Source organism: Dipteris shenzhenensis, chromosome 27, assembly GCF_047967505.1.
Source record: "Dipteris shenzhenensis isolate YYH24624 ecotype China chromosome 27, Dip_SZ_1.0, whole genome shotgun sequence".
Lineage (NCBI taxonomy): Eukaryota > Viridiplantae > Streptophyta > Polypodiopsida > Gleicheniales > Dipteridaceae > Dipteris > Dipteris shenzhenensis.
In genome coordinates this window covers 32,438,246-32,452,217 of record NC_141622.1, presented here as the reverse complement: position 1 = coordinate 32,452,217, position 13,972 = coordinate 32,438,246, and the positions used below count along the sequence as shown (strand labels likewise).

The 13,972-nt window shown below is 41.4% G+C and overlaps 1 protein-coding gene across 1 annotated transcript; it reads right to left on the bottom strand.

The window, feature by feature from the left end:
- Positions 1–6,934: 6,934 nt before the first annotated feature.
- On the bottom strand, positions 6,935–7,753 carry LOC147884178 (N,O-diacetylmuramidase-like). The gene has a single exon (XM_087398159.1). It carries the CDS (start codon positions 7,751–7,753, stop codon positions 6,935–6,937), a length of 819 nt encoding a protein of 272 aa, XP_087254285.1.
- Positions 7,754–13,972: the final 6,219 nt, after the last annotated feature.

Below are 13,972 nucleotides of genomic sequence, written 5' to 3'. Positions count from 1 at the left end.
ACCAAAACATAAAACTAATTACCCACACAAGTCATAGATCTGCTGACCAAACAATCTCAATGAGTATGAACTCAAAAGTCCCAATCATCTTCTAACATAAAACCTTTATCTTCAGCTATTGCAAGACCAACAATCTCTTCTATTGGAGGAGCATCATCAATAAAACATCCTTATTCTTTCTTGTCATACAACTCGAATGCCTAATTGTAGCACCGACTCTCATTGTGGCCTTCTTTGCCACAATATGAACCCTTACCTTTGCTTTAGTCCTTCTTCCCTATACTTTACTATAGTGTCTACATAAGCTCACTCTCCCTATGACATATTTGCATTTAAATGCCTCTCCTCTCTCAATAAAAGTGCCACAAGATCTATGAACTTGAAGTCATCCAAACTGACATAGAGAATCTACACTAGCTATGGATATTTTGGAGAAATGGCACATTATTACATCTTATGAGCATCCATTTGAAATACCTCTTATGAGCATCCATTTGAGATGGATATTTTTGAGAAATGGCTATGAGCATCCATTTGAAACCAATGCTAAATATGATTTAGGAATATTTAAAAAGTACACAACTTATAAACGAACAATGTTTGTAGGCCAACAAGCAACATCATTCTGTAAATACAAAACTATCCACCTTGTAAATTGAGATATGATGAGATGCCAAAATTGCACATTTTATCTATAAGTTTTCATCGATTGGTCACATTGTGACATTTTCATCAACATTATGTGCATGTAGTGTGGTTAGCAACAAGGCGATTGTCATCCTTTCTTAGGGCTCATTTTGGCACAAGTCGATTTTACAATCCCACAATAGCTTGATTACATGCCTTGGGTTTAGCTGATTAGTTGGACAGTGCGGGCTTGCAACCCATGAGAAAGTTGGTTATTTCACCAAATAGCCAACTAACAGCATAGCAATCTAATATCATTTCTCGTGTACCGCTCTAGTGCAAACCAAGGAAATCGTGACTTTGGAGCAACTGCATGAACCTTCTTGGGCTTGCTATCAATTATGTGGAGACACCTTCCCTAGTCAATAATGCTCACATGCACAAATTTTCCATTAGGTGTTAAATCTACCACATAGTTGCTGGCATTCAAGTCACTGTGTTTGAACCCCCGCTCGTGCACTACTTTCATTGCACTGGAAATAGCTACACAAATTGCAAGAGCGTTCTCACAAAATAGGTGTGCCAGCTCTATCTTCAATGATTTATGTGCATGTGTAGTATCGTGCCTCAACTTCTTGCCAGCATAAGATAGGGTTGGCTTGAATCTTGGCACACCCTCCATCTTAACCCGATACACTTTTCCTTCCACTTCCCCGTCCAATTCTTCAAGAATTGTCAATGCGACTAGTGGGAAGTGTACGATTGTAGAGCATGTGTTGGCAAACTTCGTTGCATAGATCTATATGTGCCTTGCTGTCTTGATTTCTCGGGTCAATCCTTTCTGAGCAACCACTAGCAATCTAGGTATAATATTGGCTAGCGACATTCGATAGTCTACCTATTGTCCCTTTCTCCTTTTTTCTTTTTTTATGAATGGCAGTGTCGGATTCTTTCCATTCTATAAGGCACCTATCCAACTTCATCCTTGCTTCAGCTATCAAGGGTTTTGACTAGTTTAGCATTTCCTTTTGCACATGTATATCACCCAATACTCTAGGTAGGAAGTTTAGTATAGCCTCTTTCTCCTCTGTCAGCTCCACCTCTCTCCGCCTCTTCCTTTTCATTCAAATTGAGCAAATATGCTCTCTTGCATTTCATCCATCTTAGACTTAGTATGAGGAATCTCTCTCATTTTCTCCTCACTCTGTGTAATAATATGTCGAATGCACACCCTGCAGATAAGGTATTGCAACTCGATTCTCCAAGTGTCTCTCTCTCTCTCTCTCTCTCTCTCTCTCTCTCTCTTTGAAGGGGTGGCTTCCATGAGGAAAGTAGAGGTATCAATCTAATTTACAGAACAACCATTACGTCAGCACTCGACCGATTCTACTACCACAATGATGTGTACATATGAAAACAAACGCAAAAGCAATTAAGTAATTCACACACCAATCGTAATGCATTACGTTAACACTCAGTAATCATTACAAAAATAAAAGTGAAAGAAATTATGTAATGAACACAATAAAGATTGCTATGCTACGATGAAAGAAAAAATCAAATTTTACGTACAAACATATAGAACACGGAAACACAATTTTTTAAGAAACTAAATTGAAATTTATGCACACATGCTAACATGAATTCCTAATAGATAATTATAGCATGCATCCTACAAGAAATAGCATGGCTCATACAAGCGATCGAGGGGCCTATAAAGTGTAGGAAAGCCGTAACAAGAAATCCTATTGAAGGAGGATAGGCTAACAAAGATGAAAGAGGAAAACGTATAACAACCATCATGATTCAATGAACCAAGATGATCTAGATCAGCAATTTTGTGATCACACATCTGGTTGGGAAGGTCATTGTCGAGATGAATCCATCCAGTCGAAGCGAGCTATCATCCGAACAATAACCAGCCCTATTGACATCTATATACATTATGTGTGAATATATATGATATTAGACCAAAGAAAGGTGAATCTAGCCAACCAAAGTGAGCCATCACCACCTATCTTTGATCACGAGATCATGATACAGCTACTTAATAGCAAAACACTCGGGGCAAGATGAATCCGATCGGCCAAAGCAAGTCATCATCTGGCCCCAAGAGATAGACATCATACACACACACACACGTCACACAAGCAAGCAAACATAGACATAATATATATTCCTCTCTTACTTGCTCTCTCTTTCCCTCTCTTAGCTAGGGCAAGGTGAATCTGGCTGGCCGAAGCAATCCATTACTCGGCCCTGACTTGAAAAAAAACAAGGCTAGAAGCTCACCAGAAGGGAAGTATGGGGAACAACGGCGGGGAACAGTGGGAAACAACGAGAAACAATGAGAGAAATTGGTAAAAATGATGGCCAAAGTGCACTTTTATAGACCCCGACTGAATATACCGGCCGGTGTGATGCTACACTGACCAGTGTATTCTTGTTAATGCAAGTTGGTATGACAATATTACATTGGACGATAAGAGTTATCAACGTGCGATGTTCCACCAACCGTGCAGTATTTTTATACATTACTACACAATGTGGTGTTATACTACGTGGTATTTTCTCGGTCAATAGGTATGCTCTGATCGGTTTTTAAAAATGCAATTTTTGCATTTTGAACATTTCCAAACGTTTTAAAAATGAAAAGAATGTTGTTTTCTTTTATAAAACGTCCTTTAAAAACTCCAAGGAAACATGTTCAAAATTCCTAGATCTCTATCAAATTCCTATATAGGAAGTTGCTTATGAGAAGGAGATAGACAAAGAGCTTATACATGACATAGTATTTAGGGCAAACAAGGCCACCCACCTTGGTGGGTGTAAGTGCCTCATAGAGCAAAGGTGGATCTCAAACCAAACATCTTCTAGTTTCTTTTATGCCAAGGAATTGTATGTTGGGGTTATTCAAACAATATGGAAATATGAGACTAAGTAATGCAATTAGTCAAAGGGGAAATTTTTTTGTCTTCTCTTATATTCCTTTAGGCTACTAATCCCATACGTGAGAGAAGGGATGTTTGCAAGAGGTCTGGTGGAGGCATTCTACAGGTTCGAAGGGAGTGGAGAGCTATGGAGGCATTTGCACTATCTGCAACATTGGAGGAGGAGATCGCCTAGGTTTGGACGATAGGTTCTAGGAGAGGAGTAGCTAGGATGAGGCTTGGGGAGGGAAGGAGAGGTTTGGGGAGTGGAGGGAGAGGAGGCCATGTGCAGGGTCTAGGTGGCCGTGGGAGTTGCAGGTAGAGGCAAGCTCCGCAAAGCAAGACTAACGCGCACTGTGCGGGCTATGCAAACAGTCTGAGGAACCGCGGGGGGAGGTTACCACATGGATGAGGCACTGCATGGGCTAGTAGATAGAGAAAGAAGGGCCATTTGAGCCTAGGCTCCTATCTCCTCTATGCCATATGGCGTTTCACCCTCTACTCACCACCACTGCGCTATCTCTCTAACATGCGGTTATTTTTAGGGTGCCACAAGACACCGTATGGTAACCTACCCATACCACATGGTAGATGTCATATCGACACGTGTGACACCTTGGAATGTCCGATTTGAGAGGATACACAAGCCTGAACATTGGCATACCGCATGGTGTAGGACAATGCCACACAATGTAGTGGCAAAATCCTATAAAAGGACCCCTCTCTCGCCACTACCGCTCTACTACCAAAACCTGTCACTTTCAACCGAAGTCTCTCCTTATCCTTTCGGTGAGTTTCTATAGCCTTTAGTGTTGGTCAGTTGGGCCAGGTGATGACCCGCCTTGCCTAGTTGAATTTACCTCACCTAGCTGACTATCAGTAGGTTGTTTGAGAGAGGGAATAACGGTGTGAAACTAGAGGTGGGGTGCAGCATGAGAGGAGAACGCTGGAGGAGACCACGTGGACACGTGGCAAACTACAAGCAGACTACATGAGGCAAAACGTGGACACGTGACAATTGCAGAGTGCTGGCACATCAAGAGATGACATGGCAGCACACGCAGGTGAGGAAGCCACCAAACTAACCATTGTGAGACTCTATCTCTAGGAGACATGTGGCGAGCGAGCAATCAGAGCAGCCACCAGCACCAATGAGTAAATGCAAGTTTATCGCGGCATACTGTCATGTGGAAACACAAGGGAAGAGAGTAAGAGCAAAGCACAGTGCTGCATAGGACTAGGCCTCGAGGGAGAAATAAATGGTGGGAGGTTGGTGGCTAGCCGTCAGAGTTCAAAATCTGGTGGTCGCACGTTGTGGAGCATGCAGCCACATCACTAAAGAGGACAGAGGGTGCGAGATAAGGAAACGCCCATGTGGCGACACCCTATATGGCCACGAGAGGGACAACGCAGGGCCAAGAGCATTGCTCTACCATGTGGCACCACATCATTCAACACAGGGGGACAAGGACCGGGAGCCATGAGAGAGATAGAGAGAGAGAGAGCACAGGGAGAGAGAGAGAGAGAGAGAGAGACATACACACACACACACACATAGAGATGGAGGAAGGAGAGAGAGAGGAGAGAGAGGGAGAAGGAGATAGATGAGAGAGAGAGAGAGAGAGAGAGAGAGAGAGAGAGAGAGAAAGAGAGATGGAGGGAGGAGAGAGAGAGAGGGGGGAGAGAGATAGATGAGAGAGAGAGATGAGAGAGAGAGAGAGAGAGAGAGAGAGAGAGAGAGAGGGAGAGACAGATAGATGAGATAGAGTAAGGAGAGAGAGGGAGAGACAAATAGATGAGATAGAGCGATGAGAGAGAGAGAGAGAGATAGAGACACTCTGGATATTTTTGGGCATTATTGTACAAGTTTGAAGTGCAACAAAATATGGAAGGAATGTGACAAAGGTGTATTACACCAGGATCTAGAGAGATGGATTTTCGTTTCCAAGATAATAGAGAATGCAGACCTCTCTCTAAAGCTTTGTTCAAGAATGTTGTAGTGGCTTTAGGTGAAGTAGAAACTACAGTTGTTTAATGGATAAGATTAAAGGAGGGAGAATAGTGCCACACATTGACATATGCATGCCAAAGGGCATTTTACAAAATTATATTTTGCATCCTATATGTGAAGATGGAACTCAAAGGGTAATGAAACATGGCATCCTCTCCTTGCCTTTGCCAACATTGTAGCCACCCACCCATGTTTGTCACCGTTAATTATAGCTACCCACTATACGTTTGCCCCCCATGTAGCCAATGAACATTGTAGCCATGTTTGTCACCAACAATTGTACCTACCCACTACAATGCAAGAAGTGCTGCCATAATGGCACTAAAGGCCTCTATTTGCATTGCTAAGTTTTGATAACAAACTTGCCTCTATGTGAGTGTGTGTGTGTGTGAGAGAGAGAGAGAGAGAGATACCTATGACTATATTTTGGAGTTGTGTGCCCGAGTTTGAAGGGGACTAACTGTGGTAAGAAGGTGGATTGGTGTGTAGCTACACAATGTTCTAGAAGACTTGGACCATCTCAGCCTCAACATCACTCGCAAAGGTGGGTTTCTTCTATTTCCACCATTGGTCTATGAATGTATACACATATACACTTTAGAGTTGCATAAATGAGAAATAACTCAAATTGATGAGAGTGAAGGTTATATAAAGAGAGAGAGAGAGGGGGGGGTAGTAAAGCTCAAACCGTGACCATGTGGCATGTGGTAGAATAGATAGAGAGAGACAGTGAGATCTCTCTCTCTCTCTCTCTCTCTCTCTCTCTATATATATATATATATATATATATATATATTCCTTTTTTAAATACTTTTTAGTTCATTTGTATTTTTGAAAGAGTTTATTTTAAATATTTTTTTATTTTTTAATATTTAGTGTTTTGTGTGTGTGTGTGTGTTTTTAGAAGTTTGGTTTAATGAAATACAATTGAAAATTTTTGAACATTTGTATGTGTGTACGCACGCATGTATTGGTATGTATGTACATGTTTCTTGCAAATTTCCTTCAAATTCCTCATAGTTTGAGATTTATAAATAAAACCTGAAATTTTATCAAAGGCAATCTATGATCGCAACTTTGAGACCGAGCAGGAGGAGTGGGTTCTTCTCTAAACCGTTATAGACAAATCAGGTTACTCGTTACCATAGATGCACTAGAGTCTCAATCTCCATACATACATCGCGCTAACAAAGGAGTCCAAAGCTCATATGTCTTGTACATCCATCTTTATCATAATTGCTCTAGAGTCTCAAGCTCCATTCATACAAAAACTCGTACATACATCGCGCAGAGTCTCAGATTTAGCACATCCAAAAGCTTATACGTAAGAGGGGTTCGATTAATGAGTTGCAGACAGTAACCGTTGCTAGCCGTTGGTGGCAAGAGTTATAAGTTGTTGCATGGAGCCATTGAAAACGTCTTGGTCGCCAGGAAAGGTGCCACTATCGGCATACTGCCAAAAGGTGTAGATCCCCCAATTGTAAGGATAGGTGGTGACGCTGGTGCAAAAGCAGGACAGCCAGAAGGGGCAAGTCGCGCTGAAATCAGCATAAGTCCCCGCACAATTGTTATACCAATTCGCTGTGCTGTAGATAACGGGATACACCCCAGTTAATTGTTGATAAGTGTTCACAAAGTCTGTAATCCAGGCGCCCATTGCAGCCTGGCCAATGCTGTAGCATGTCTCTGCTGGAGTGCAGGAATTCCCACATGCGGGATTGTACTCTATGTCCAAAGCTCCTGGGAGAGTTTTGCCGTCGTTGGACCAGCCTCCTCCGTTGTTAACGAAGTATTGAGCCTGGCTAGCGCCACTGGAGATGTCCGGGCGTCCGAAATGATATGCACCACGGATCATTCCTACGCTGTACGCTCCGTTGTACTGCTGCGCAAAGTAAGCGTTGGTGTAGCCTGTGCCCTCCGTTGCTTTGATATAAGCAAATCGCGCTCCGTTGTTGTACGCAGTCTGCCAATTAACGTTGCCTTGGTCCGCACTGACGTCCATACCTTGTATACCGTTTTGCAGCAATTGGCGACGGGCGGGCAGTGCGTGATTCGGAACGCCGTCCTCGTCAACAGACTTAGAGACGATGTCCGGACTGTTGGATAACGCATTTGAGCATGATACTGCCGAAGCGCTAACAATGTCGCAGACTGCTATAACTGACATAAGGAGGAGGACCGTCATGATTTGAGCCACTGATTTCTTCCTGGAAATTAAAATTAAATGCGATTAGATACGCAAATATTGAGCATCTCTCTCTCACCCTCCCGACTCCAAGAAGCGGACGAACTGCTGGAAGAAAGCTTGCGCAGCAGTTCGGCAGACAAGTTTGCATAATTTAAAAGGCTCTAACGTAAAGGCAAACCTAATGAAGCCAGACGCACAAGGGATTGCGTCCTGAGCGAAACTCCACTTTGCAGACAGGATCGCTGCCACTTATAGGGAGGTTGGTGCTTTGGCGAGGTTGATTGTCAATGTAAGCCACTAAACTTGCCGTTTTCCCCACCTGGTAAATCCTTTCACAATGGTTGAAGGTCTTTTGTCACGTTGCTCTCACTCATTCCTCCGTGTTTCCTGGTAGTCTCGTGATGGATAGCCAGTTGATGGATGCCACGTTAGCAGCATTGGCGTGCAACAAAACTAGTATTAATAATCATGTTGAGGCCTCGTAGGAATCTCTAGACTTGTCAAATCTGTGGACTAGTGCTCTTAGCGTGGTCTCTTATAGATTTGTCTAACCTGACCTCGAGGCATGCCAACAAGCTGTAGTAGCTAAGGCATTTGCCTTACTGTCCTCTCGTGGTAGGTGTCTCAAGAAAAATAATGATAGAAGTCATGGTCCTTTATGATTCAAATCACAAACATCTTTAGAATGATTCCATCTTTAGACACAATGCCTCTCAACCATACACCCTCACTATAATATACTAGCTTATCAAAGGACGAGTGGTGGATTGAACACCGAACATTGTAACTCCATTGAGACATGTAGCAAAAAAACACATAACAATCCTAAGGTGCTTATGTTGCACCTCTTAAGGAGGGAGTGGCAGGGTACTCAAACATGGGCTCAAAGAGTGGGGTGGTGCACACACACACACACACACACTTTTTGTTAAGGTTCTAGACAAATTTTAAGTGTGATTATACCTTGTTTACATAAATCCTGCAACTCATACGTTTAACAATAACTACTAACTTTCATTTTATCGAGTGATTATATTTTTTAGCATCATGCCAAGTCATGGATCTAGTTTGATAGAATACCCTACTACAATGTACATCTTACATGATGGCAATAAGCTTACTACATGAAGCTTATATTTTATTACTTGTTTCACTATTGCAAAATGAGAAAGAACTAAGTCAAAGATGAGTAGAACTCTCTTGCATTTCAAAGTGGTGGTTCATTCTCCAAGGCTTTACAACTCAAGATATATATGAGGAGAGATAGGATAGATTTTCCTCTCACCATCATACTAATAGTGTATATCCGATTGGATAATGGCCACCATGACAACTATGCTAAAAAGGACTGAGTCAAAGAGGGAGAAGGGTTTTCATTTCCAAGATAGACATACATTTCTCTCTTTATGAGCTTCCTTATGCTATCATCCTTTCTATTTTAAGCATATCCAAGTTATGGTTGCTACTCTCAAGATAACCTGAAGGGATATCCTCATGATATCTCAAGGGATCCAATTTAAAATGATAACTCTTAGAGAGGAAGGAAAAGAAGATAGATTCAATAGAAAAATAAAATTGGCATCTCAATATGATAATCCATTTTCTCTTTGTTTTCAATGCAAGAGATAAGATCTAAGTTAGAATTTCCCTACATCATAATAGACTAATAGTAGATAATGTCATGATGGCAATGACAAAAAGAACTAAATAATTCAAAAGGACCAGTCATATTGATTTCCAAAAGGTGGGCATAAGGGACTCGGTCAAAGAAGAGAGTGCATTTCCATTTCAAAAAGTAGGTGTATAATCCTTAGTTCATAACTCACCACACCGAATCCTCCTCCTACATTTTTTCACGATCAAGTGTATATTGCTCATGGGAAACATTAGTAGCATATATTCATCAAATTTGCTTATTGAGACTATTACTCCAATGAAACTAAATTTCATTCCTAATATGAATGTGGATGGATGCCATAATTTTATTTAAAATTACCTTCAATAGTAGCATGGTATGCAAAATGCATAACCTAAATAAAAATTATTTATATAGAAGACTTTGTATATAAAAAAATCAATATCAATGGAAGAAGATTTGACTAAAATCATAAATAAGCTCAAGCTACGTCTCGGATCATTCAAGTGTAAGGTATATTGGAATATTTTTCATTACCTTTAAACAAAAGTCCAAAACTATATTGATATGTTGTATTGTCCCCCAAGTCTCATAATTTAGTAAGAACATTGACAAATTCAAAACAATAGTTGCAAAAAAACAATCCTCATTGAAAAGAAAACAAATTATATCAAAGAAAATGAGCATGTGCTATTGGACCTACCTCATATCATTCTTGCACTTCAATGAGTACTAAAAATTATGCATCCACCAATTTATTGAATTGAGATGACTTTTGAACTTTCATGTTGACATAGAAGGACAAAGTCTACAGAATGGGAGGCAAGTTGGAACGATGTGGACATCATCATCGTGTTCACAATACAAGAATAAGTAAAGCCAAAATGATCCCTAATACATCGAGTATAGCTTGCGGATAATAAAATCAAGAGATATTTTTAAAAAGGAAATTGAAAGGAGTTATCTATCCACTCAACTATCTCTATGTAGCATTAAGGCATTTAGAGATCCATGTTTTTATTTTTACATAAAGTGTACAAGAAAAGATAGTAAAATGGCACCATTGTAGCGAGGAAAACCTACTGTAAATGAGATGCCTTCCTTCCTTGTATCTCAAGGAGTGTGAGAGTGCTCTCAATGGAAGCAAGAATGGAAGAAGGAGAGAGAGAAACTGAGAGCCACACAAGTTTTGGTGGGTGCAGAACCACCCTAATCTTCTTTTTCATTCATTTATGAGTATTGTACATAACCAGGGTAAAGGCACAGTGACCTTTAACCCCCACAACCTCCCACTTAAAGGACAATGTGCCTTTAAGGGAGAACAACCAGTGGGCATACTATCCAATGCCCATCAATACACGACAATACTCAAACCGCTAACTAGGTAGACTCTTCATCTGCATATCTGCAGGGTTATCATCTGTATGAACCTTGACAAGCTCTATGCGCTTGCCCTCAAGTACCTCCCTGATGAAATGATACCTGATCTCAATGTGTTTGGTCTTTGCATGAAAGACCGGATTCCGTGCTAGCTGAATAGTGCTCATGGAATCACTATGCAATGTCGGTACACCTGTATGAATCCCCAAATCTCCCACTAGCTGATCAAGCCATATAGCCTCCTTGCAACCCTCCATGGCTGCAAAACATACTCAGCCTCTGTGGTAGACAAAGCAATGCACTTCTATGCGTGAGACATCCACGACACTACACCACCTACAAAGGTGAACACATAACCAGAAGTGGATCTCCTACTATCCACATGCCCTGCATAGTCTGAATCTGTGTACCCAAGTACATGCATGTCTCCTCTACCAAAGTAGATGCACATCTCCTTGGTACCCTTCATGTACCTCATGATGCACTTAACTGCCTCCCAATGCCTCTTTCCTGGATTAGCCATATACCGGCTAACAACTCCCACTGCAAATGCAATGTCTGGTTTAGTAGCTATCATAGCATACATAAGACTCCCAACTGCTGATGCATAAGGAACCTTGGCCATCATGGCCCTCTCCTCATCTGATTTGGGACTATCTGTATGACTCAGTTTCACATATGGAGGCAATGGAGTACTCACTGCCTTCCCCCCATCCATATTGAAATGCTACAATACTTTTGTAACATACTCTTTTTGTGAAAGCCAAAGGAGTTTCCTACTTCGATCATGCGTGATGCGCATACCAAGAATATGACCTGCAAGTCCCAAATCCTTCATATCAAAGGCCTCATGCAACTTGGCCTTTAATGCATCTAGCTCATAAGTATTCTTGCTAGCCAATAGCATATCATCCACATATAGTGCCAAGATTATCAGGCTATTATCCTTAGCCCTTTTAGTGTAGAGGTAGTGGTCAATTTCACTCCTTCTAAAACCTTGGGACCGAATGAAAGCATCAAACTTCTGATACCATTCTCTAGGCGCTTGCTTAAGACCATAGAGACTCTTCTTCAGCTTGCAAACTAAATGCTCTTTGCCCTTTTCTTCAAAGCCTTCCGGCTGTACCATGTAAATTTCCTCATGCAAATCCCCATAAGAAAGCTGTCTTGACATCCATCTACATAAGCTCCATATCCTCTACTACCACTAGTCCAAGCATGCATCTAAGTGTGGTCATCTTCACAACCGGAGAGAATATCTTTGCTTGAACCCTTTAGCAACCAAATGGGCCTTGTACCTAGGCACATCATCACCTGTGACCTTCATTTTGTAGACCCATTTACATGGCAATGCTTTCTTTCCATGTGGCAAAGAAACCAAGTCCCAAGTCTTATTCTTCATAAGTGAACTCATCTCTGATTGCATAGCATACTCCCACTTGCGTTGATCCTCGCGCATCATAGCCTCTTTGTAGCAAGAAGACTCCCCGCAATCAGTAAGCATCACATAGTCTACCCCTGGAACAAACTTATCAGGGGTCTAGACACTCTAGAAGATCTTCTCAAGGGCATTTCAGCTTGCTGTCCCATCTGCATATCAGCCACATTTGGCTCATCATTTCCACCAATAGATGATCCATGATCTACCCTTGATTGTATACTTGTGGGAGTACTTGGTGGTACCATTTCTTGCACATTTGTTGCATGGACAGCTTGCTATCTATCAACATATGCAGGTGGATTCACATTCTGGAAAGTGATTCTCCTCATTTCCACATCCCTCATGGGTGCCTTATGCATCTTCTTCTCATTGAAGACCACATGGCTGCATATGATCTTCTTTGCTTCTGGATCCCAGAGACAATAGCCCATCTCTCCACTTTCACCATAACCCAGAAAGATGCATTTCCTAGACTTAGGATCTAGCTTCTTTCGAAGCTCTTTTGGCACATGTGCATATGCCTCACACCCAAATATACGCAAGTGAGAGTAAGAGGGCTTCTTGCCGCTCCATGCCTCTTCAGGAATACCACCATCCATACTCTTACTAGGTGATCTATTGATCACATGCACTGTAGTCTTCATTGCCTCAGCCCAAAAACCACCAGAAAGACTTGCATTGGAAAGCATGCATTGCAACCTTTCTTGAATGGTACGGTTCATCTTTTCTGCAACTGGATTTTGCTCTGGAGTACAAGGGAATGTGAGCTCCCTCTTAATCCCATGTGTATCACAGAAATACTGAAAGTCATGAGAGAGATACTCTCAACCATTGCTTGGGGGGGTCACTATGTATAAACCCTCTATACCACGTGCGTTCAAGGCCTATTTCTAAAATCCCTTATCTATAAATTTTTCATTAATAAAATGTACCCCTTTTCTATACAAATCTGTAAATTTTTCCCAAAACTATTTTAAATAGTCCCTTATGTATATTTATTTCTGTAAATTTTAGAAATAAAAAATATCCTTCTGTTGAACTCACGTGATAGGGTTACATATGATGAGTGACCCCCCCGAGAACCATTGTCAGTCCGTAGGCATTTAAGTGTTCTACTTGACTGATTCTCAACCAAGGCCAGCCATTTCTGAAATACCTGGAATAGATCACTCTTCTAAGCTATAGTATAAGCCCACAGTATAAGCCCACACTTTCCTAGTTGCATCATCAATGAATGTCACATAGTATTCAGCCCCGCCTAATGACCGTGTAGGCATGGGACCACATACGTCTAAATGCACCAAATCAAGCTTTTCAAACTCTTTCTTTCCCCTTCTTTTATGGGCTGATTTAGTTTGCTTCCCATAGAGACAGTGCTCACGAAATTCAAAATCAGAGAAACTCAAATGTGGTACATAACCCAAATGGCATAAGAGTTTCATTCCATTCTGGCTCATGTGCCCCAACCTGCAATGCCACAAAGAAGTGCTTGGTTGCTCGGTTATTGCAACAACATGATCAAATAACCCTGATACATGTAAGGGATACAAAGTCCCACACTTGGCACCCCTGACCAAAAGCATAGAGCCCTTTTGAATTTTCCAACTCTGAAAGCCAAAAGTGGTGTGAAAACCAGCATCATCTAGCTGACCCACTGAAATAAGACTCTTGGTCACATGTCTCACATGTTTTAAAACAAATGTAGACCCATTTGCAAAAGAAAACTTTATGTCACCTGCTCCCACTATGTCACATGCAT

What these genes read in the sequence shown, in the direction of transcription:
- LOC147884178 (XM_087398159.1), bottom strand. Translation starts at nt 7,753, where the DNA reads ATGACGGTCCTCCTCCTTATGTCAGTTATAGCAGTCTGCGACATTGTT.